The sequence below is a fragment of the Simochromis diagramma genome, unplaced genomic scaffold (assembly GCF_900408965.1).
Source record: "Simochromis diagramma unplaced genomic scaffold, fSimDia1.1 OVJJ01000320.1, whole genome shotgun sequence".
NCBI classification, from domain to species: Eukaryota; Metazoa; Chordata; class Actinopteri; order Cichliformes; family Cichlidae; genus Simochromis; species Simochromis diagramma.
This window is the reverse complement of record NW_024386773.1, coordinates 2,452,044-2,476,420: the sequence shown is the minus strand read 5'-3', so window position 1 is coordinate 2,476,420 and position 24,377 is coordinate 2,452,044. Positions and strand designations below refer to the sequence as shown.

The 24,377-nt window shown below is 38.6% G+C and overlaps 2 protein-coding genes across 2 annotated transcripts in view; one reads left to right on the top strand and one right to left on the bottom strand.

Annotated features, from left to right (window-relative positions):
- Positions 1–1,531: 1,531 nt before the first annotated feature.
- dennd6aa (DENN/MADD domain containing 6Aa) overlaps positions 1,532–24,377 on the top strand; it is a 28,420-nt gene continuing 5,574 nt past the window's right edge. Inside the window, exons 1-18 of the mRNA XM_040003454.1 lie at positions 1,532–1,955; positions 4,246–4,284; positions 4,507–4,549; positions 7,289–7,401; positions 7,533–7,613; positions 8,469–8,574; positions 11,653–11,732; positions 13,002–13,061; positions 13,174–13,229; positions 20,369–20,491; positions 21,083–21,178; positions 21,600–21,694; positions 21,859–21,924; positions 22,136–22,200; positions 22,283–22,372; positions 22,597–22,760; positions 23,025–23,127; positions 23,582–23,656. Of these exons, the coding sequence (XP_039859388.1) occupies positions 1,725–1,955; positions 4,246–4,284; positions 4,507–4,549; positions 7,289–7,401; positions 7,533–7,613; positions 8,469–8,574; positions 11,653–11,732; positions 13,002–13,061; positions 13,174–13,229; positions 20,369–20,491; positions 21,083–21,178; positions 21,600–21,694; positions 21,859–21,924; positions 22,136–22,200; positions 22,283–22,372; positions 22,597–22,760; positions 23,025–23,127; positions 23,582–23,656 (1,686 nt within the window). The 5' untranslated portion in view covers positions 1,532–1,724. The remainder of the gene's footprint in view (positions 1,956–4,245; positions 4,285–4,506; positions 4,550–7,288; positions 7,402–7,532; positions 7,614–8,468; positions 8,575–11,652; positions 11,733–13,001; positions 13,062–13,173; positions 13,230–20,368; positions 20,492–21,082; positions 21,179–21,599; positions 21,695–21,858; positions 21,925–22,135; positions 22,201–22,282; positions 22,373–22,596; positions 22,761–23,024; positions 23,128–23,581; positions 23,657–24,377) is intronic.
- On the bottom strand, positions 14,899–18,640 carry LOC120716089 (zinc finger MYM-type protein 1-like). The gene is made up of 2 exons (XM_040003440.1): positions 18,299–18,640; positions 14,899–17,517 (listed from the first exon to the last, which is right to left on the bottom strand). The coding sequence occupies exons 1-2, from the start codon at positions 18,381–18,383 to the stop codon at positions 15,089–15,091; spliced, it is 2,514 nt and encodes an 837-aa protein (XP_039859374.1). The 5' UTR covers positions 18,384–18,640; the 3' UTR covers positions 14,899–15,088.

The window sequence follows — 24,377 nt, the reverse complement described above, 5'->3', positions numbered from 1 at the left end:
ATTAAGTTCACACCGATCATCAACATGTCTATCTACAGGTGGTCTGTAGTGGTACAACTGAATCATTTGCCCACCTACTCAATTCATCAATGGGCTTTGATCAGTGGTTGTTGATCAATGGTCATAGAAACTTGCATATTAATTCACCAAAAACAATTCCTTTACATTCATAGCAGACAAAAAACACTTCTTCAGAGCCATGGTATAGAGGACCTGCTTTGTATGTTTTGTCTCAGTGTAAGGAGTATAAATATATAACCCCAATTTACCACTTCACTGCCTCCATCTCTTCCTGTTTGCAGTGTCCTTCTCTGTCACACCAACCCCTGCATGTGCTTACTCCCATGAACCTTCTCTGTGCTGTTCCTCTTTTCCTCCTGCCTGGAAGCTCCTTCTTCAAAATCCTTTGCATAGTATATCCAACATCTGCCCTCCGCTCATGCTCAAACCATCTCAGCCTGAGGTGTTCCTTTAATCTCGTCAATTCTAATGTCAAATGGAAAAGAAATAAACTTTTTCCTTCATTCCTCAGGCATCCTCTCACTCTCCAAGAATGTGTTAACCAGTCTGGTTAAAAAGTCCCCTGTTCTCTCTCCTAGACATCACCATTCCTTTACAGGTATGTCACTGGACCAACTGCCTTTTCACTCTTAATTTTCTTCATCGCTCCCTTCATTTCCTCCTTACCGGTCCTATGCACTTCCTGATTATCTTTCTCTCTATCTGTCCTCCTTTCTCACTTATTTTCTTCAGTCATCTGCCTCTTGCTAAAATTGTTTATTTCAGCCCAATATGTGCAAAACATACAAAGTTAATTTGCACAAAAACAACAATCAAACAAAAGAACTTTTTGGATTTTACCCAAGGTTCCTGCCAATGTACATCTTACAGCTTATTTAGAAAAAAAATACACCAAACAAACAAAGACGTTTAGCTTTTTTTTTATTCTTGCATTTTAATATATGGTGCAGATGTTCCCCTTAATCAATTACATATACTGTCATAGGTCTTTCGTGTATTCGTAGTATTTTAAATTTTGCAGCTGTATCTCTTATCTTAGACCAGGAGTGTTTCTGAGCCAGTTCAAGTACAATCTGAGCCATGTTTGACACCTCTTACTTAGATTATTATCTGTATAAAGCACTTTGTGACTTCTATTTTTGAAAACTGCTACATAAATAAATAATTTTTTAAAATCTCATAAACATCTCTTAATTTCTACTTATAGTTTAGGTTTATATTTAGGTTTACTAGCTTTGAATTTTTTGCCTTAACTAGGTTATGCTGTGACTTAGCAGGTCTAATGTTTGACTTTGGATCTCATAATTTTGATTTTAAAAGCTTTGATTTGAAAAGAAAAATCTCTTCTATCATGTTTTATGTCTTTTTAAAAATTTCTTTTTATGTCTGTGTGCAAATCATTTGGAAAAAATTAGACCAAATATTAAAAACAACTACGTAATTATTTGTTTATTGATTTTATATGGATTATTTAATACGGCATGTAGAAGTCAGCTCAGGGACGTTTGTGCGTGATGACGTTACACAAAGAACGTAATACGTTGCTGCTGAAATGCTAATTGGAAGCTAAGTGGCTACTTTCTGCACCCTCCTTGTCTCCTGTTGTTACCTGCGGACAAGTTGGCCTGAAATACCATTAAACATATATAGGAAACGGTTAACATTCTTCAGAGCATCTCGGTGTCCGGTGTCGGGCCGTAGCTATGGCTCTGCAAGGCCCGGAGGAGCTGGGGGAGCCGGTCGAAGAGTCGGAGGATCTGGACGACCAGGACGCTAGCAGCATCTCCCCGGCGGAGGAAATAACGCTACCCCCCGGGCCTGGAGGCGACGAGGAGACGGAGGAGGCTCTTCTGCTGCCCTGGGACCGTTTCTCCGCCTGGCTGCACTGCATTTGTGTGGTCGGCTTCGACCTGGAGCTCGGACAGGCGGTGGAGGTGAGACAAAAGTATCCGCCGGGGATAGCGGGGTCATGTTAAACTCAGTGAGGCTACAAATGTCTAAGTTAGCAGTTTTTTAGGCTTGGGCTAATTCTTGGAGGGGAGTGAACAAATCACTTTCATTAGCTGCTTTCATTTTGCCACTCTTTGATTTAACAATGATTACACGAGTACACACACGCTTCACAAAACTAGCAGAACATTTTACTGTAGGATCACTTTATGACAATGCCGAGCTTACGGGGAAGCGTGTTTGGTGTCCTTAGCTGAAGTTAGTCCGTCCCAGCAGCCACTGCATCACTCAGGCTATAACTTCAAATGGACGTATTTTGCAGAAAGTTGCATATTTAAAAAAAACAAAAAAATAATTCAACTTAAAACGGTACCCAAATGTTTTGAATCCTACTGAAGTCACAAAGGCTAAAAAATTCCCCAACACCTGTTGACCTCACAGGAGTTATAGAAACACACATTAATCAGTTACCTGATAACAATGTTTAAATGAAAAACAACTATGCAGATTCAGACTTCTTCAGGTCTTTCTGTTTCACTTTCTCCAGGGTACTGAGCTACACTAAGACTACAGAGCATTTCATCATTTTGATTTACTAATTGGATATAGTACTTAGTACGGTAAATTCATCAGCAGTACTATCAGCAGTGCAGCACATGGATCAGCATATTTGTTTGTTTGTTTTTTAATGGGTATATCAAAATTTTACTTGATTTGAATTAGGAGTGGGGGGAAATCAATACAGCATAGTATCACGATGCTGTAATAATATAGGAATACCAGATACTGATTTTTAAATTAAATATTTAAAATACTCTGGGAGTACTATGAACAAGATGGCTTATTTCATGCTTCACCGTGCTGAGGTAACATTAGCTGAACAAACTTAACATTAAACTGGTTCAACCAAAACCACTGAACACACTTAGCTTGACAAAGCTAAGCAGTTCAGGAGGCATCCTTTCTGCAGACCGTTGCAGTCTGACTTGGACTGACTGAAAATCGCTGTCAGAGAGACTGTCGAAGGTATGTAAATAATTGCTGTCTAATTTATAAATGCAGAATGATTGCCAAGATGCTGCTGTTGCTCTGAATGAGTCTTTGTCAACGAGCACAACTGGAAGGGACTCAACTCAACTAGCTGCTAGCTGGTTAAGAGCAAATATAATAGTTGAATATTAATTTCTGTTTAGGTAGACATTAACAGATGTGATTTTTGATGGTGTATAACAGTTAATTGCGCATTATCAGAAACAGATTGCATGTAATTGCCAACCTGGCCTCATTCAATCACAGACTGATAGCAGGCTTACTCTGACTTAGAGCAACATTTGTGAGTGGTTCTAATGACCATTTTGGTGTAGTTGAAGATAACGTTATCTTATTAGATAAAATATAAATATTGACAAAGTTTAACTTAAGGAGATAATTTGCTGTTTTTAAAAAAAGTGATAATTCGCAATATATGTTGTGAAAATACAGCATATCACAAAATGTTAAAAATAGCAACAGTATCATATTTTGAGAGAAATATTTTGATAATATTGTATGGAGGGGTGTCTGGTGATTCCCACCTCTAACTTGACTATAGATAAAGTTCAATATTAAACTTTTAGATAAATGCAAGATACATTTTTTTAACTGGGCAAATATTAACAAATTTTGCCATGAAAAACTGAAAGGACTATAAAAGTTTTGTTTTAAAATGTTTAATAAAACATTTAAAACAAATCTCAACACAAGTATTAAACCAAAATGTTGTCATTGATACATTTCTAGTTTGAAAAATATAAACACTTTAGATTGTTTTTATACTAAAGGAAATCTAAAATTGTAAAAGTACAGCTATTTTTTAAGTACTTTAAAGGAACACTTAGAACTACAAAAATTGTGTGTATTGTGTAAACAATTAACATTATTCAGTAGTTTAAAAAAATTATTTGATTGAATTTGCTCACTTCTGTGTGTGTTTGTGGGTTTTTATTGGGTTGTATTTATTTATTTATTTATTTATTTATTTATTTATTTATATGGTGTAAGAAATCTTCATTGTAAAACATAATTTAACTTTTATGTTTTAGTTTTTATCTTTGTCTCTCAGTCACATTAAAATCAGTTTATAACATCTTTGCATTGTATTACAGTTTTCCAGTTCTTTTTACAGTTTAACAACATAAGCACAGCACATAATAGAGGCTGACCAAAGTTTTCAGTTGTGCGTTTGTGAGATTCTTCTTTGGGTAAAGTGTTGTTGTTGTTTTTTTTCTCTTCCAGGTCATTTATCCTCATCATTCCAAACTGTCGGAGAAAGAGGTGAGTTACACTGAATGGGCGGGAATTTTTTTTATTCTTTATTTTTTTAAAGAAAGGTTTGTTTTTGGAACATTTATCGACATGTTAAAAAGCATCACATGTTGATGGATTGATTCACAAAGGCCCATTCTGAGGCAGGCAAAGCCTAGTATGGGTATGTAAACCTGAGCTGATGTAATAAAAGAGGTAAGGACATAAACTAAATATTTGCTGTTCTTTCAGAAAACAAGCATCTGCTACCTTTCATTCCCTGACTCCAACTCAGGTGAGTTTGTGTTTCAGCCTTTTTCTCTTATCTCGTATCCACCAAACTGGGGCTGGAGCTGGTTCTAATGCAAATCAAGATCCAGTTTTGCCTCGTTGCTTTTTCAGAACCATTCTACAGTTTGACAGGCTTGATGACATAATTAAGTACCGTTACTGTCACATGTTATTGAACCAAAGCATGGCGGATAAAATCTGTGGCCTGAACTAGGTCATCTAAAACGGACAAATACACGCACATCCTCATCAGAAGAGCTCACGCACTGCACGTTTTTTGATTTGCAAACTAGATACTATACAAAATAGGCACTCTTTCTGCACCTCTGTAGTCATGAGAGAGACACGTTACATTATTGTTTTTTTTGTTTTTGTTTTAACAGCTTTCAGATTTTTCATCAGTGATGGAAAAATTTGCTAACATCTGGTTGGGTGCTGCTTGAAAAGACCTAGTTTATACAAGGTGTTGGCTGTAATGCTAGGTGCAGCTCTTTCCAACTCTGTGTGGGATGTGTATAAAAATGGTTGTAATTCCTAAACAGTCATTCCTGTAGTTAATGCAATACTCCTTCTAAACACTTTGGATTAAAGCTGAGAGTCTACACTTCAGTCACATCTTGATTGTTTGAAATCCACTGCATAGGTCCATAAATATTTGGAGAAGTAACTGTAGGTGGATGGATATCAGCTGAACAGCATTAAGTCATAAAATATTTTACTTATTCTTTTTTTTTTCTTTTTTTTGGTAACTTCAGTATTTTTTTCACTGATACTCTTAGATTTTTTTAAATTACTAAAATATTAAATGTAAGATAGATTACGGTATAGTGGTTAGCGCACTCACCACACACCCATGTACAAACACCACTGTGGCTTTGTGTGTTTGCCCGCAGGTGTGTGTTTTAGTTTACTGAGTCAGAGGGGGGTGAAGCTAAAGGAACCTGCTGCCCTCAGTTTGAAGACAGGATTAGGACAGACTGCTTACAGGGCTGCTATATATATCTCTCACTGTAGGTGTTTGTCAGAGAGAAAGGGGGAGAGAGACATTAAAATGAGGAACTGCAGCTCTCTTTCTCTCTGTGTGTCATCCATAATTTAGCCTTACATCCTGAACAGATTTGGCATAATTTGTCGTTAATCCACTTTGGGAATTCAGAATAAATGGTGACAGATGAATATTTATTTTGTGCTCTTTATTTGGAAACTGCTGACTCTTCATGCGTCTCATACCCAATAGAGCTTTATAAAACAAGTTATTGTGCATAAAAGAATAGGCCAGTAATCGGATCAGATGTAAGGTTGCTCTACATTTGTGCGACTACCTCCATCCGTTTCCTTCCAGGCTGAGCAAGCAGCAATTTAAGTGGAGATGCTCAGACCTGCCTCTTCTTCATCTCTACTGGGGGAGGGGGTAAAAAGTCAAGTCATTTGTAAAAACGTATTTAATTCTGATGCTGCCTGTCCTGTGAACTCTACGTGGCATTGGTCAACTTGTTGTTAAAAGAGGACTGATGTGATTTGTGGAAAATAAAGCAAAGAGCTTTAAAGTCTTTCTTTAAGTACACAGAAGTATTCGGACTGTGTTTGCTCTTCTCAGGTTTGTAGGTGACATGTTTGAGTGACTAGAAACTCAAAATTAATTCAGAGCTGTGGTTGAGCTGTGGTCAGGCAGCAGTGGCCTGTTTTCATGCTGTGTGGTCTTGAATGCAACCCGACTGAATGATGTCATGGAGTCTTGGCTGTGCTTTTTTTGGCGCTCCTGGTAGTGTGTGCTTATGTATGCGTGACTTATGAAGTGGAATGCTTTTAAGTCTACCAGCCTGAGCTGAAGTGTTTGTCTTTCTTTGAATGTCCTAAAGCTCATTTTCTCTGTCTAAGGATGTGTTGACCTCCTGCTGAGGTTAACTTCTGGTTCATGGCTTATGCAGGACTTCCTGTTTCCTTTTTTCTTTCGTTTTCCTCTTCCTGTTTGTCTAAAAGACCAGAGGATGCAGGCTAGAAGAGCTGACCAGTGCTCATCGAAGTCACATTTTTCTGCAGCGTACATTTTTTAATTCTTTATTTTTACAAGTGTGCACAATGCAGATGTGTACAGAAATAGGTTGTGGTGGATTCTGCAGTGTTTTTGTTGTTTCTCAAAGGTGATTTTTTTTTTTTAAAATCTATTTATGATCACACTTATAATCTTAGTTTAAAGTTAGCTGAGGACAGTGCAGTTTTTCTTCTTCAGAACAAATTAAGTTGTATATTTTTTGATTTTCATACACAAGTGACTTGGGTTTAAAGAATAATTTAGTACAAGTTTTTGAATGTTCCTAAAGTTTTGTAGCAGTGCTTTGCTAATGTGTCTTTATGAAGTGATTTTTATTTTTTTCCCAGCTTATGTATATTTTGGTTCTATATGCTAGTCTGAGTTTAGAAAATACTGGAATATGCATCCATATTTATATGTATTCACCATGTTTATCTGCATAGTGTTTGGAAGCTGGGATAAGCTGGGCTTTTAATGAAATCCTCCTATAAACACTGCAGCCATCTTGGATTAAATCCGGGTGGCTGTCTGGATATTTTATAAACAAAAGTTTATTTAAGCTTAATTAAATTAAACCCCATGCATCACCACAAAAACATGATTGGTTTCCTGTGTTTGCTGATTTTCTCCCATATGTTTTTATTCAGGTCTTAAAATGTGTCTTGTTTACTGTGGGTGACAATCGGTCATTGCTCTGCCCTCTTTTTCCAGGTTGCCTTGGTGACACACAGTTCTGCTTCCGGTTCCGGCAGGGTTCCAACAGGAAGACGTCACTTGGCTGCTTCTTGGAAACCACTGACAGAGATGCGCCACCTTGTCTGAAGGTTAGGCACCGCTCATTAACACACACACAGCTCTGTAGGCACATAAACTGCACAGTGTAGAGTTTTGTGTGCTGAGAGTAAAATAAGAATCTGTGAACTGATAATTTGCTGTGTGTGTGTGTGTGTTACAGAGGGAGCAGGGCCATTACTACGGTTATGTGTACTTCCGTCAGGTGCGAGACAAATCTTTGAAGAGAGGATACTTCCAGAAGGTCAGTGTCATACTGCAGGAGGACTAAATACAGCCGGTGATAGAAAACTTAAGCATGAACAAGGATCCAGCACACAATGCACTGTGTTAAAAAATTTGAGAGAGATTATGCTTCCTGTTACCACAATAGGACTTTTTTTCCCCCCCATATTTTAGAGATTAAATGGTTTCAACAACACCTTTTGGTTATGATTTTAGGCTTACAATAGTAGTACTCCCACTTCAGGCAAGGTTACATTGTGATTAACTGTATTAGCGCTCTCCTTGATAGAAAAACTGCATGCATCTTAAATTTGATATATATAATTATCTAAAATGATTTATTTTTACCCCTATTTCAAAAGGCTTTTGCATCTCACTCCTCCCATCTGATCACTGAACAAATGCCAAATTAATTCACCTTATGTTTACTTGGCACCTTCCTTAATAGAATGATGATGTGATAGATGGATTTAATGTGGTGCAAATGTAACATTATACTTTATGATGACCGCAGGTATACAGAGGGTTAAAATAAGAAACAAAGGCCCATGTCGAGCATACACTAGTTCAAGCTTTGGGTTTGATTCTCAGTTTTTATTTGCAGTTTAAAAACCATAAGACATTTATTTGTTCCACGTCTTTGTTTTGTGACACTTATGAGATTTCTTGTAGTTTTCTGCTTTTGCTAGCTGATGCTCTTTGGGGTTTAATCTATTACTAGACAAAATGAGGGATTGTCGGCTCACTATATTCTGACATCTTTCAGACAAAATCAAAATCAAACCACTAAAAAAAAATTACATACTGATGAAATGTCTGAAAATACAATTCCCTCTTTTTTTTTTTCTTTCTTGCTGTGCCTGTCTCTTTCCAGTCTCTCGTCTTGATCAGTCAGCTGCCCTATGTGACCTTCTTCCATTCGCTGCTGAAGATTATGGCTCCTGAATACTTTGAGAAACAGGAGCCCTGCCTGGAGGCTGGTCAGTTTGATTACCTGTCTGTATGCAATCATTTGTGTAATCCTGTCTCAGCTGCGTGTGGTCCAGAAGAGTTAACTACACAGTCCTTAGTTCACACTTTTACAGTGCTTTCACATCCTAGTTACATCTAGTTTCAGCATTTTTATTTTTATGGCACAACGTATCAGCTTGGCAGCAGGTCCCCTGTACTGAGACTTCTCAGTTTATCAGATGTCACCGTAAGCTTGGTTCGCCTCTTACAAAGTTTAGAGAAACCAGTTTGTTGCACATTTAATCACAAGACATGTATTTTATATCTGTTCTCAGGAATGAGTTTCCTCTCGTCTGTTTAGGTTTTGAGGACTTAAAGAATACAGCAAAATGAGATTTCATTGATATGGTCAGACTTGAAAAAGATGTTTTACTTAGAACTAAGGAACAATTTAAGATGTTGACAGCCAAACCAAACTGTCACTGTCTAATTCAGAGAAATAGTAAAAAAAAGATAAATATAATTTTAAAATGACTAAAATGGCTTTTGTTTTTTGTTTGTTTTTCTTTACTTTCATTAACCAAAAACCACAAAATAGAAATGTCCTCTTAGAGCAAGTTTTTCCCTCTAAAGTCAGTGTCTCTAGTATTTAATATCTAATATGTGTTGGAAGTACTGCTTTTCAGTAATTTCATCCAGGCTAGTAACAAACAAGGAGAGCCCACGCACAATAGGGTTTAATTAGTCAGTCAAATTACCTAATCAATAATTGGTGCAGTGAGATGTGAGAGTATGGTAAACAGTACTACCTAAGGTGTCTCATTGAAAAAGTATCTAAAGTTGGATATGGCTGCAAAAACAAAATAACCAAGAAAACCAAGAGAGGATTGTGGATAAGTGTGTTTTCACACCTGTGGTGTTTAGTCCATTTAGTTCACAGTAATTGGACTTAAGTATAGACCAAAACAGCTGCACTGTGACCCTTTGAAGGAATAAACCCCAGAGTTGTTTGTTTATGGTGTGATGTGATTAGACCATGATCCGAACGAAATGCAAGGTGTATGTTACAATTTTGAGATAAAAAAATATCCCATAACCACGTATGCTTTGTATTCTCAATGTGGGAAGGTACTGCAGATGTGCAAAGGTCTGTAGGGGCTAGCAGCTAGATGTGAAATGAATGTAAATTCTCCATGTTCTCCAGTGGTCCAGAATACAGCACCTTCTTCCTGTATTTACTTTTGTTGCTCCACTCATTGCTCCTGGCCAGTGAGTGGATTCATATGGGCTCAAATTGTGGTCATAAATATTTTGTACTTGTAAATCAGGATTTGTATGTGTAAAAAGAATTTGTGTGTGTGTAAAAAAGATTTGTGTGTGGACTTAGCCAAAAAATACATGTGAAACTCTGCACTCAAGTTTCAAGTTACAAGTACGAATTTTGACCCTGTTTTTCTTCCTTTCATCTGATTGGCCAATGTCGTGTCAATCACAAATGTAACTATCCAATCAGAGAACAGATGGGTTTGGCTATTGGAGGGGTTCTTTATGGAGCTTCAGGTCCTTGAAGGGAATAAATGCCTTTTTACATGCCAGCCCAGTGTTTTCCTTCATCAACACGAAGGAAAACAGTCTGTGGTGGTCTCAGTTTGGTGATTTTTGTGTCACAGGTTTATGTGCTTAATACAGGGACCTCCAGGGCCTTTCCAACAGCGCTGCGGACCGGGGGGGGGGGGCAGTATTGTGGAAATGACAGTCTTCACTAGTGGGGATAGTTACAAAGCTTTCTTCGTTATTAATGAGCATACATGTTTTTATTGAATATTTGAAGAACCAGCAAAAAAAACCAGAAACTCTTGAAGAGGACATAAAGTCAGAGATAGAAACGACAATGAGCAGGTGCATCTAGTACAGGTAGAGCTGCTGCAAAAACCCACAGAGCTCAGCAGCCAGCGCAACAAATTCTGGATCCTTGGCTTTTAGTTAGAAGTTAGCATTAGCAGCACATGCTGCGTCTGATGTGAAAGTAACTTTATGCTGCGCACTGTGACTCACAGCCATGGTCCCAGGCAAGCCCTGACTTTGTGTTAAACTAATCCTAAAGTAATAATGGTATTTCTAACCACTGATATACCACAACTTTATCCTTTCAACAGCTACTGAAAGTTAGGGGACCTAGCTTCTATCGGATATTTACATAGAGATCCTCCAGCTTCAAACTGTATTACCCTTCAAGGACCTGCAGTTCAAAAAAGCGCCCCTCCGACAGCCAAACCCATCTGTTCTCTGATTGGATAGTTAAATTTGTGATTGACACGACATTGGCCAATCAGATGAAAGGAAGAAAAACAGGGTCAAAATTCATACTTGTAACTTGAAACTTGAGTGCAGAGTTTCACACCTATTTTTTGGCTAAGTCCACACACAAATCTGTTTTACACTTACACAAATTCTTTTTACACATACGAATCCTAATTTACAAGTACAAAATATTTATGACCACAATTTGAGCCCATAGACTCACATGGTTTGTAGTGATGCATTTTGGCTTGCTTGGAGTTCCTTATGTGAAAAAACCACACCAAACCAAACAATGTGAAAAAAGTTCTAAACTAAGTTTACGACCTCATCAGCTGATTCGGACCAGAGTATATGAACTATAAGTGGAGACAATGTGGACTAAAAGAGGGGTTGTCCTGTTGGGCACTCCCACCTCTCAGGTGCAGCCATGGAGGGTCGGCCAACCCACTGTTTTACCCATGTCTAATTGGAAACTATTTATAGGGATTGTAGATTCTAGTTGATTATAGATTAATACCGACCAGTATAAGGCAATGATGCCATCTTTAATTTGGTAAGGGATGATCCCCTTATTTTGAAAGTTTGATTGCACATTGACTAAGGAATTGTAAATCACAAGTGGTTTGCCAAGTCAGAAAGCAGTGACTGTAGCTGCTGACCAGTCTCCATGATTGTGAACTTGTCTTGCCGCAGAAGAAGAAGAATATCAGAGAGGCAGCCAATTATTTCTGTGTACTTAAATAAATCCCTTTTTCTGTTTTCAGAGAAGATCCTTTTTAATTCAAAATTGTTGTTGTGTTTGATAGCTTGTAATGACATCGATCGCTGGCCAACGCCTCATCCTGGACGAATCCTGACGCTGCCTATCATGGGTGTAGTCCTCAAGGTACACTCACGCACTAAGTTGAAACCAGCAGATGTTTAGTTTTGACATGTCGTGACAGGTAAAGAACAGGTCTAATTAATAACTTTAAAGATGGCTCGATTCAATTTCCCACGATAGGCAAATATTTGTTTAATCAGGCAGTCTTGTTCAGGTAGAACAAGAATGCTTCGCAGTCAGCAGTGACCTGTACTTTAAAGCAGCATTTAGGGGCTTAGTGAGGTAACTTCAATGTTTTCAATGTTATGGAGTTGGTTCACTACTTCTGTGTCCTTCATGTCTTTTATTTTGTTTTAAAGAGTACAAATTGGTACAGTTCTGGGACTGAAGGTTTGGTTTAGTTAAGTTTATCACTTTAATGAGTGTTTTAATACATTTGTATTTAAAAAAAAAAAAAAAAAAAAAAATCTGATTTCAAAGTGCTTTAATTCAGCAGTCGTTCACTGTTAATGATCAAAACGTGTTATTAGAGTGGGTCTTTGAATTTTACGTGGTTGCTGGTAGGGAGCATAACAACAGCAGTGGCTACAATGACTCCAGACATGCTCGTAAAAGTATGAAATGAGTTTGATTATTGTAAGGATGAATGTTGTAAGTCTAGGGTAGGGTTGTAACTAAAGATTATTTTCTTCAATTACTCGATTAGACAACGACTATTTCAGTAACTCTTATCTCCGCTTCCTGTGGGCAGACCTTCTGTTCTATGCTCCATCACCCTGTTGTCTCGTCCCACAGCAAATTAAAATAAAAACCCAGGAAGCATATGAATTTGAAAATAATCAAATGTATTTCTAACATTTCTCAATATGACAGAGTAAAAATGAAATAAATAATATTATTTAAGTAATACAAATTAAAGTGCTAGTAGTATTTAAACAAAAAAATAACTGCAAACAGGAAACTAAAAATAGTTTCTGTGTAAAAGTTCAAATAAACTTCAAAGCAAAAAGATTTTTTCCAGTCCAAAAAGAGAAGTTTCCAAAGTTTACAGATGATTCAGTTCATGAATTTACGATTGCACTAAACATAATGTGGAGTGAGGTTTGCTCTTATCTTTGAGATGATGTTCCCAACTGCTGCTAAAGATGCACTCTTTCATGACTTCAGCCATTTAAGAGTTGCATGATCCTCTTTTCAGGACAAACTCTTCCATATGCCTGTGGATAATACTAGTAAGAAGGACCTAAACAGAATTAGAAAAGGCCGTTACTAATTACAAATGTGGTTGGCTATCATTGTTTCTCTGATGAAAATCTGTGCTATGTGCTGCAGGTTCGCATCCCAACCTCTTATGATAAACCAGGAACGTCACAGCTGGTCCAATCCACCCAGGTGATCTTACACTCGCGTGCGCACAAACACTCAGTGTCTGTTTGTATGATGTCTGATGACACACTGAGCATTATGTGAATATTAAAGCTGAAAGTGTGTTTTTGTGTTTTAGAGTGATAGCATGGTGTCCATTGTGCTCCCAACAATTCATGAAGTGGACCTCTTCAGGTGAGTCCTGCAGGTCAAGGCTGATTTAGACTAAATCTTTATAGAGCCTAAGATGCAACCTATGTTACATAATAGTCTCATTTCTACATGGAAGCTTGTGATTGGTGTTAAGTTGCTTGTTGTCATGTCCCAGTCTGTCTTTTCGTGCAAGTCTTGGTCGCCGGCATCCATCCATTCTCTTCTGCTTATCAGGGTGCTAGAGTGTATCCCAGCTGTCATTCACACCTATAGAATCATCAGTTAACCTAACCTCAATAATTGCATCTCTTTGCACTGTGGGAGGAACTTCAGGCAGAAATTCCACCGTCCTCCCAGATGGTGGAGTCGAACTCTGGACCTTCTTTCTGCACCGTGCTGCCAGCATATTTTATGTATTTTACCATTATTGTTGTGTGACAATGTCTAGATTGGATTAGTGTTATTTATATGTTAGGATTGTTTAGGTAATTTTTGGATATTTTTTAGTGACTCGCTTTGGTATGATAATGTATGTTGGGATTGTATTTGGTATATGTTATCTGATGTTTGGGCCCCTATTTTATAAGTCGAGAAAGGCGATCTCCATCCATTTGTTACAAATGTGTGTCATTATATTGCTGAACTTACATCGAGGTAATAATTGTTATGCTCTACTGATCTGTTTGAAACCTGGTGCGTGGCACTGAACGAGCCAGTCGGCTGCAGACTGCATCGGTGTGAATTTCCAGAGACGTACACGTCAGGTTAAGGTGTAACGTGTACCTACAGGGTAGATTTAACACAGAAATTTAAGTCCTCTGTCACAGTGTTCTTCATGCTTCGGACATGTTTTGTCTCCACCTGCTGCTTAATCATGGTACTGTCACTGAATCAAGAACAATATCACTTAATGCTTCAGCTGAGAACTGCTTATCAAAAAAAAAAAAAAACACTGAGAGAAAGTGAAGACAGGCCTTTCGCAAGGAGGGTTGATTTCAGTGTTTAGTTGGCGTCTCTGAAAACTTGCTTCTACCTTGTGTCTCTGTGGGGGAGGTGCAGACAAAATGAATAGCAGAGGTGTGGACTCGAGTCACATGACTTGGACTCGAGTCAGACTCGAGTCATTAATTTTTATGACTTTAGACTTGACTTGAAAAAATGTTCTAAGACTTGTGACTTGACTTGGACTTTTACACCAATGACTTGGGACTTGAATTGGACTTGAACCGGTTTACTTGAAAAGACTTGATATTTCACCCCAAATATAAAATTTAACATGCATATTATATAGAGATTGAAAATGTGACGTCATTCACGGGTAGAACCGCAAAGGATTCTGGGAACTCGTGGCAAGCGGTACTAGCGCACGCAGGCTTTCAATTAAAATCAGTTACACAGCGACAGGGCCGTTGCTAGCCATTTGGGTGCCCTAAGCACAAATGCTTTATGGTGCCCCCCCCGCCACTGAAAAAAAAAAAAAAAAAAAAAAAACATTAATACTTTTGAATTTCTCAGTGGAATTTGTTTAATTAAATAACAACAAACATGACAGTTAAACAAATAAATAAGGTTAAAGGAGGTTAAAAATACTGTTACAAATAAATACTGAAACAAAAATTGAACATTGGAACAAGAACAAAGAGCCTGGCAATAATGTGTAATTTTTTTTATAAAAAAATAATATATATAATATAATAGTATTATTATTAATATATTTACAAATAGTTTCACAATAGAATTTAAATAAGAAACTTAAATAAGAAAAATAAGAATTTGAACACAAAAGCCACATTCCTTAAGTAACTATGTTAAACATTTTTACAATTCGTTGTCAGAGTATGCCCTAGACTCTAGGGCATACTCTGACAACCAGAAAATGCAGGCGTGTGCCTCTCTAGGGCCTAGAGAGGCACACGCCTGCATTTTCTGGTTGCAAAATCAGCTATAAGGTCATCATATGATAGCTTCTGAGCCACGTCACCATTGATGCTGATAACAGCCAGACCACTTAAACGTTCCTGCCCCATTGATGAACGCAGGTACGTTTTAATGAGTTTGAGCTTTGAAAAGCTTCGCTCAGCAGAGGCAACTGTGACAGGCAGGGTCAGTGCAATACGCAGAGCAATCCACAGATTGGGATATACCTCTTGAAGCTGATTGTCATGTAAAAATGACAGCATTTCCAAAGCAGACGTCTGTGGTGGCAGCTGAGGAAGGTTGATGATTTCCTGCATCATCTCAGGTCCATCAATGTCAGCTACTCCCTTATCTGTCAGTGTCTTCTGTACTTCAGTGCAGTGTTTTTTTAAATCCTCCTTGGACATCCCATTCACTTTGCTGAAATCAAGCAGCACTCCATATTTCTCCTTCACTTGATTCATGGTCTCAAACCTCTCCTGTAGGGAGATTAAAGCAGAGTCCACAACACAATTGAAAAATGTGACCTCAAGCTTTTTAAGGGCATCATGGAGGGGCTCATCAACAGCTTCATATGCAAACTGCCTTTTTGTGCTCCTGAGCCTTTTCTCCTTCAACTGTGGTTCTATGTTCAGGGCCTCACAGAGTTCTTTGGCAGCTGACACAGCCTCATCAAACCCAGACTGTCTGTATTTAGAGAGGTTACTTTTGGCAGTGTCAATGAGCCTGACAGCAACATCGAGCTGCATGGAGCTGGACTGTAGTAACTTGTTCACCTGGTTTGTGATTGTAAGAAGTTCACACCACACGATGGAGCAAATCAAAAATCGAAATGAGGCTACTTCCTCAGCAAGCACTTGAGCCTCCACCTTTGCGACTGCATCACTTACAGCTTCTCTGGCCTCCAGGAGAGCATCCCTCACTTCTTTTGTCTGACTCCGGACAGCAGTTACACTTTGAAGCCTGCTTTCCCATCTAACGTCACTCCAAGATTTAAGTGTCAATTTCACATGTTTTGTTAAAATGGCCCATCGCTGGGTGGCACTGGAAAAGAAATTGAACAACTTCTGCAAATACCCAAAGTAGCCAGTTGCATCTGGAGAGGACTTGGCAGCATCAGCTATGACCAGATTCATCGTGTGAGCTCCACAAGGCACAAACAATGCTCTCGGGTTTAATTGTAGCAGTCTGGCCTGAACACCTTGCTTCTTCCCCTTCATGTTGGCCCCATTGTCATAGGCCTGTCCTCGACAGTTTTCAAATGGAATGCCAAGCTCCTTCAACTTGTCAAGGACAACATTGGACAGGTTAAGGCCAGTTGTTTGCTCCACATTTATATAGCCAAGAAAGTATTCTTTAATATCTGGTTGTGCTTGGAAACAAACAATGCGTACTATGACTGACATTTGTTCAGTGTGACTCACATCTGGAGTACAGTCAAGAATGATGGAGAAGTATTTTGCCAACTGGATTTGCTTCACAATGGCGCGGAATGTTTCTGAAGAGATAATCTGAATTAGTTCGTTCTGTGTCTCAGGGCTGAGGTAATGTGTGTGGGAACCTTCATCTTTTATGTTGGCCAAGTGATTTGCCATTACAAGGTCATATGTTGCCATAAGCTCTACTTCCTTCAAGAAGTTGCCATTGTCCGGCTCATAAAGACAGTCAGAAGAGCCCCTAAAAGACAAATTTCTGGAAGCCAGTGAGAGAGTTATTGAGAGTAATCGTTTGAGAATCTCTCGCCACTTTTTCCTTTCTGCCTCTAGTAAGGTCAACTCCTGTTGATCTATTGCCATGCTTTTCTTTAGCCGTGTGTCCAGTTCTCTCCACTTAAGCATGCACTGTATGTGGTCTTGGCTACACTCATGACCCCTCAAACGGATGTTGATGTTCGACCAGTCACTGAAGCCCTCTGTACTCAGCTTTATATCCTTCACACTGAAAAGCTTACATGCAAAGCAGAACACAGCATTGTTCTGCGGTGAGTACACTAACCAGCTCCGGTGAACCTTTTCTCCATTGGGAAGAATTTTGAACTTAAGGCTAGTGTGAAATGCTCTTCCATCAGGCCCCTTTGGAAAATTAAAATCAGAGCTGACATTAAAAGGACCTCTCCGCACAATTTCAACACGATCAGCATCTACAATGTGAGCTGGCCAAAGAGCAGGATCGGTTGAAGGGGGCACACATGTCTCCACAGTGTCACTTTCTGATAGTCTCTCAGTGACAGGACTCTCAGTGGTACTTGTGTATGGAACTGTACCTGAACTGGTGGTTGATGGTTCTTGTTCTTCTTGGCTAGGGATTGTTGCAGGGTCTACAATGGCTGGTGGTTGATGTCCAGGGATGGCACTACTACTGGATGGTTCATCCTGTCCTTGAGATCCTCCTTGAACATATTTAAGCATTGACCCTGCATACAAGAGAAAATATTCAGGGATTTTACAGAAATACAATTTTGAATCTACAGTAGGCCTACGAAAGATTGCATTATAAGACTAATAAATTAAGTAAGTCACTGGTACATTTAAAAATTACTAACTATATTTTACATGTATAGATTTTCATAATGGCAAATGGCAATATAAACATGCTGTACATAATTTGATATAAATGCGCAAGTAGGAAATCTATATTACTGGAAGATATAGGTTTCATATTACAGTTTCACCAACAGATGTCGCCCTTGATCTATGAACCTAAAGAAAGACGAGAACTATTTATGTGTTCAGACGTCAATGGCATAAATAAGATATGCGTCTTTATAGATATCCTGAAATGCAGCAACATACAAAGTAATCTTGTCTAATCTGATAATAATACTTGACTGCATCACTGACCTATCCCAAAGTTAAGGTTAATCAGTAGCATGCATGACGTTAGCCAGCTAGCAACCTGAGGAGGGAAATGCTAGTCTCACGAATCACGATAACGTTAGCAATCGTGAGTCACGATTGCTAACGTTATCTGAAAACCGTCAATTGAGTGACCATGATGAGTTGCTTTTAGTAGTCCATTCTATATTCATATCCACAACGTAAACAAACTACCCAACATCAATCATTTGCAACATTTGTTAACACAGTATGAACACTGCTAACAGGAGCTATCACAGAGTTGACGGACATGAGCGTGCAAGCAAGGGCTACAATAATGAACTTTTTTTTATTATTATTATTTAAACATTGCCTTACCGGCAAGCGACGCCTGAGTTTCATCACGCTTCCTCTTCTTCTTTCTTTTCTCCGCTCCCGACTCCTGTTGCCGTTTCGAGGCCATGTTCAAACAGGTGTTTACCAATTATAGAACAGACCACTGGGAGTGGGGGGGGGCACCAGGAGGAGACTGGAGACAGGGCACAAAGCAGATTCACCCCTTTTCTCGGGAAAATTGTTTTATGTTGCTTTTGTATTGTTTAACCATATTAATGCATATGATATTTATAGTATTAATATGGTTTACTTTTTTTTTTTTTACGACCCTGATTTTTTTGGTGCCCTACCGGCCATTTGGTGCCCTACGCAGTGTGCGTTATGTGCGTTTGCGGAGCTACGGCACTGCACAGCGATAAAAAGAAACACAAAAATGTCAAGAAGCTGTTGTATTATTAACTGCAATAGCCGGTCGCATGACAGCCACGGGAAGCCGACGGGTAAAGAGATCGGTTGTTATCGGATTACGTCGTTGAAGAGAAATTGTTCGAGCCATGTTTCCGAAGTAACAAAGAGGCGACTGGATTGCAGTCATTCAAAGACCAATTATAACGTCCCAGAACACTCCAGCTCACAGGTTAGTCTGCTCCAAGCATTTCCACAAAGGTCAGTCTGCTGTTGTAGTTAATGCGTCATTTTCATAACATAATTGGTGATATAGGTTACAAGCAAGTCTGGCGCTGAACAGAAATTGTCGCGCTATGCTCCTTTATTTATTGTGTTTATTGTGCATAAATAGTGAATTGTCCTGACACAATATTGCGTTTCGCTTCTGTTACCATGGTACATTGACAAAAACATATACTTTCATTCACAGGATAAAACAGTTGTTTTGTATCACCAATTGCCCAGTACGATTACAGCATACAATATTATTGTCACTGCTACATTTCTGTGATGCTACCAGAAATTATTTCCACTGCTAATTAATTACCGTTGAGCTCAAAGGTCCTATTAATAAACGGTTAACGAATGTGTATTTATGACGACGATTTGTGAGACTGGTAAACTTATGATAGGTACGATGGTCTTTACTTTCTACACGGTGCATTTCAAGGTCCTGCACCCATCCGTCGGTAAACTGTACCTGGGCTTGTTGCAGTGACCGGAAGTTACTAAACTTCACGAGTGTATGCACTCACTCCAAGAACCGTATGATTATAAATATGCATATAAATATGCTACGATGAGATAGCTGACTTCATCTAACTAGCAAATGTTTTCCAGGCTACGTTGGTGATGCAGTTTTTTTTAATGTGTATGATATTTTTGTCATGCGATTTTAAAGCCGGTCCTACAACCGCATCCAAGAATAACATGCAGCTTATCTCAGAACTGTTGGTGAAAATTATTCTTGGAGCTGGGTTTAATTGAGCTGCATTTTAAAGAGGTGCAATTTCACAATTTGTGTATATTTTCTAAGTTCACTATTTTGTCATGTGTTGAGAAAAACACAGATTTAAAAATTACATGGTCTAATATTTACATTTAGCATATAACTGCAACATGCTTTTTTTCGTTTTTTTTTTTTTTTTAAAGACTCGAAAGGACTTGAAATTCAAAATTTCAGACTTGTGACTTTACTTGGACTTTTACACCAGTGACTTGAGACTCGACTCTGACTTGCCTGACATTACTTGAGACTTGACTTGAGACTTGAGGATAAAGACTTGAGACTTACTTGAGACTTGCAAAACAATGACTTGGTCCCACCTCTGATGAATAGTCATGCCCATTATTAAAAGGTCAGAGTTACTGTTTTGGGTGCTCTGCTGTGTAAATCAGCATATTCTGTATTCAGGTAAAAAAAAGAATATTAATCACCCAGCTTGGTGGTTGTGCTCCTGACCAAATCTGCTGAAACCTTTTAAGACCTTCAGGTTCTGAGGTAAATTAATAAAATTGAAATCTAGCAGTTCAACAAGTTTCGACCTGAGAATGTAACACAGGCATGTGTCTTTGACGTTTCCAAAATTGACTTGGTTTGAAATTGGTTTGCAAACAGTGGGAAAGAGACTTACTCCACTCATTGTCCCCCCCCCCCCCCCCCAGGTGTTTCTATCCAGTCTTCTTCCATCTCCAGATGCTTTGGGAGTTGGTGTTGCTGGGGGAGGCACTTGTTGTCATGGCGCCATCACCAGCCGAGTCATCTGATACTGTGCTAGCTTTGGTCAGGTAAGTTAGCAGCGGTTATTGTGCCAGGATAATATATAGACCAGTACTTAACAACAAACCCAAAGCTAATTTTTATATACTTTTGTGTCTTCATGTTAAGGAAAATTTGATGTATGACACCCAGACATGTCTTCCTGTTATAAATGTGTTATAAAGTGTAATTTATAGTCCAGCAAATGAGTCGGTCTACATATGTTTCTGTTTGTACAGTGATCAGACAGGTGTTTTTCATCCAACGCACACTCTCATATGCGTCAGTAAAATGCTGATTTGTTTAAAATCCTGGAATAGGCCAAGCGCATTATATTTAAAATGTGAATACTTGAGATGTCTACAAAATAAGTGTGATTTTATTAATCAAACCCCCCCCAACTTAATCCTGTCGCCTTCACGTGTTTTATGTTGAGAAAAAAAAAAAGGCACAAAAATGCCAGATGTACCAAAACTTATAAAAATTAAAAATTCAAATATTAAGACTGACATTTACTTTCTTCTTCTTCTTCTTTTTCTTTTTAATTTGTCAGAAGGTTCAGTAAACACTCTAGTTTAAAAATGTTAGAAAATGTTTTAATGTTTTTTTCCCCTCTGCAGCTGCATTGCTCCTCTGCGTTACTGCAGTGATTTCCGGCCGTACTTCACCATTCATGACAGTGAGTTTAAGGAGTACACCACCAGGACGCAGGCTCCGTAAGTAAAAATAAAATGACGCCATGCTGTTGTGTCATTGGTATTAGTAGCTGGGATAAATTTGTGGACAGTGGAGCGATCAGCTGGTGAAGATTCTGTTGCCACGAGTAGATTTGTAAAACAAAAAGTATCTATTTCACCTTCAAATAAATCAAAATGAGCAAGGAAAATAAATCAATTTAATCATGCAATAAAGTCCCTAAATTAATTTTAAATATAGCAACAGGAGCTGCTGGAACAGGCTGCCACTCCATACAGCAGCTGGAAAAAAGTGATGATAGGGCGTGGTCATTCAGGATGTTTGAAATTCTAATTTAAAAGGGAGCCAATGAACAGAAGCTACTTTGTTAGAAATTTGTTGAGTGTTGAAAATTGTTTTCTGCTTATTGGTGTTAAAAGTTATTAATCTGTGTTTTCGCAGGCCGTCAGTCATTCTAGGAGTGACCAATCCTTTTTTTGCAAAAACTCTGCAGCACTGGCCGCACATCATCCGCATCGGAGACATGAAACAAGCAGGTAAACGTTACAGCTTCAGCAAACTGAGACATACAGGGTCTCAAACCTGTTCAAAAAGATGTCTCTGTGCAAAAAGTGTGTTAATGAAGTAGGTAATGATGTATTGAAATGGAGGAGAAATATCAACCTGTCTGATCACTCTTTTCACCACCTGGCACTCACAGGAGAGATGGCCAAGCAGATGAAAGTCAAGAAACTGAAAAACCTCAAAACTCTGGACTCTAAACCCGGTAGATATTTCACATCCCCCTTTTATTCTATTTATTTTTCTGTATTATGAAGATTTTTTACTTTTTTTAATATTACATGAAATCTCTCACTCTCTCTCTCTCACTCACACACTCACACACACACACCGACAAATTGTGCAAGAGGTCCCGCAATAACTAAAAAAACAGTCTGATAAGTGTGTGTGTGTGTGTGTGTGTGTGTGTTCTGTAGGTGTGTACACTGCATATAAACCGTATCTCAACAAAGATGAAGAAATCATCAAACAGCTTCAGAAGGTGAGATATTTCCCATTTTTAAGCGTCCCCTTATTCATTATTGAAAATATGAAATATTTTTATGTATTTTCTTGTTTTGCAGGGTGTTCAACAGAAGAGACCCTCTGCAGCCCAAAATGCAATTCTTCGGCGCTACTTCTTAGAACTGACACAAAGCTTCATCATTCCACTGGTAACAACCAATTACTTTATGTATGTGGTATCCTCCAATCAGATCCAAGAACTCTATAATGAATGCTGTGTTTTTTAGAGTTGAATCTGAGTTTGAAAGATTTCGCAGAAGTGGATTTAACTCTGATACATCGGGCTATGAAGCTGTAAATATGTGATTTTAATTTTACAAATGACAATAAGCATTTTAGGCTTCAACTAAAATGATTTGTTCGTGTGGTGCAGGAGCGGTACGTGGCCAGTCTGATGCCTCTCCAAAAGTCCATCAGTCCCTGGAAGAGTCCTCCTCAGCTACGACCGTTCATACAGCAGGACTTCATGAAGACACTGGAGAAAGCTGGACCTCAGCTTACGTCCAGACTGAAAGGAGACTGGATAGGACTCTACAGGTGCAGGCATAAGCCTTTATTTAAAAAAATCTATCTGCAGAAGTTAATTTATCACATGGAAATCTGTATTTTTAAGTTCATAAGCCATAGAGGTTTTTACTGGGTTAAGTATGAATGGTTTGATTGTAACACAGACTGAAAGGATGTCAGTAGTGAATCACTGACATGTTGTCGGAATGCAGACTATCCCGAGTGTCATATGAACTCTTTTTTTTTTTTTTTTTTTTTTTTTTTTTTTTTTTCTTCTTCTTCTTAAATTTAAAGGCATTTCCTCAAGTCTCCCAACTTTGACGGCTGGTTCCGCAACAGGAGGAAAGAGATGACGCAGAAACTGGAAGCCCTGCACCTCGAAGCGCTGTGTGAGGAGGTGAGGAGGAGAAAGGCTTGGAGTGTATAAAGATCGGGCTGAGTCTGTCTGAAACATTGTTTTAGTGTTTTATGCTTTTAAGTTAACTTCTGATTGGCTCCTCAAGGTTTGAACAGCAGGTGGGTGGAACTTGAGGGACCATGAAAAGGCAATATCCAAAGCATCATACAGATTCAAGATTAAACTAACTGTGTTTAGAGTGGTCTGAGGTTTTGGCTCTCTGAAAATAAAGTTGAGCATAATTATTATTATTTTCTGTTTTTACATAGATGGGATGTTAGAAAGTAGTTAAGTGATGCCATTGGCTAAAGCTCTGTATATCTTAATGGCCATCAGTCAACATCGACTCAATTCAACAATATCAGTGTTGAATTGAGTCATAAAATGTAATGAGTACCCTTGAATTGAGTCCCAGACACCTTTATCGATCTCCATGTCATTTGTTCTTCTGCAGGATCTCCAGAAGAGAATCCAGAAGCACACAGAGGTGGAGACAGTCGATCTGGTCCTGAAGCTGAAAGACAAACTGGTCTGTAAAGATGATTCATGGTCTATAACTTTAATATTACTGCCTCTACTAAAACCTCCTGTACTTTTACTGCTAAACTACAGCTCTGCTACTAGCACAACAGCTAATAGTCCTGTAGCTTTTCTCTTTTCTTGCATAGTTAATAGATGTTGAGGTCAAAAAGTTTTGGGCACGGACCGATAAAAATCAAAACCAAAATGTGCCTGCATTATCTGTTCATTCTCAGTCAGCACACACATGACATACACCCCAAACTAGTTTTTTTGTTTTACATTAAATATTCAGCACAGTGTCAACATGCTGCACATCCACCATAATTACTGCACTGGCTACAGGTCTTCTGGCTGGGGTGTCATTTATTGGGAGGAGTTAAGTGATGCTAACATGGTGCTAAGTAAGCTAAATAAACATGTGAATATCTGGGAGAAACTTCAGCTACTGTAAAACTGCACTGAATCTGAACCATAGGCAACATGACCGGTTTATCTGTTGGATTAAAGTGTGTGCTAGTGTTTTATAAGGCAGTGAAGTGAGTGCGTAGCATAGAACTTTTTTTATGTGTTGCATGGATGGGTCGATGGATGTATCATAAGAAATGAAGAACTGACATCATTCAAGATTACAAGCCTTTTTAAAAAGCCTAAAATAAATTTAGGAGGAGTGCCAAAGACTTAAATCTAACTGGGCTTAAGCTGTGGGAACCCAGCTTCTTTCAGGTCTG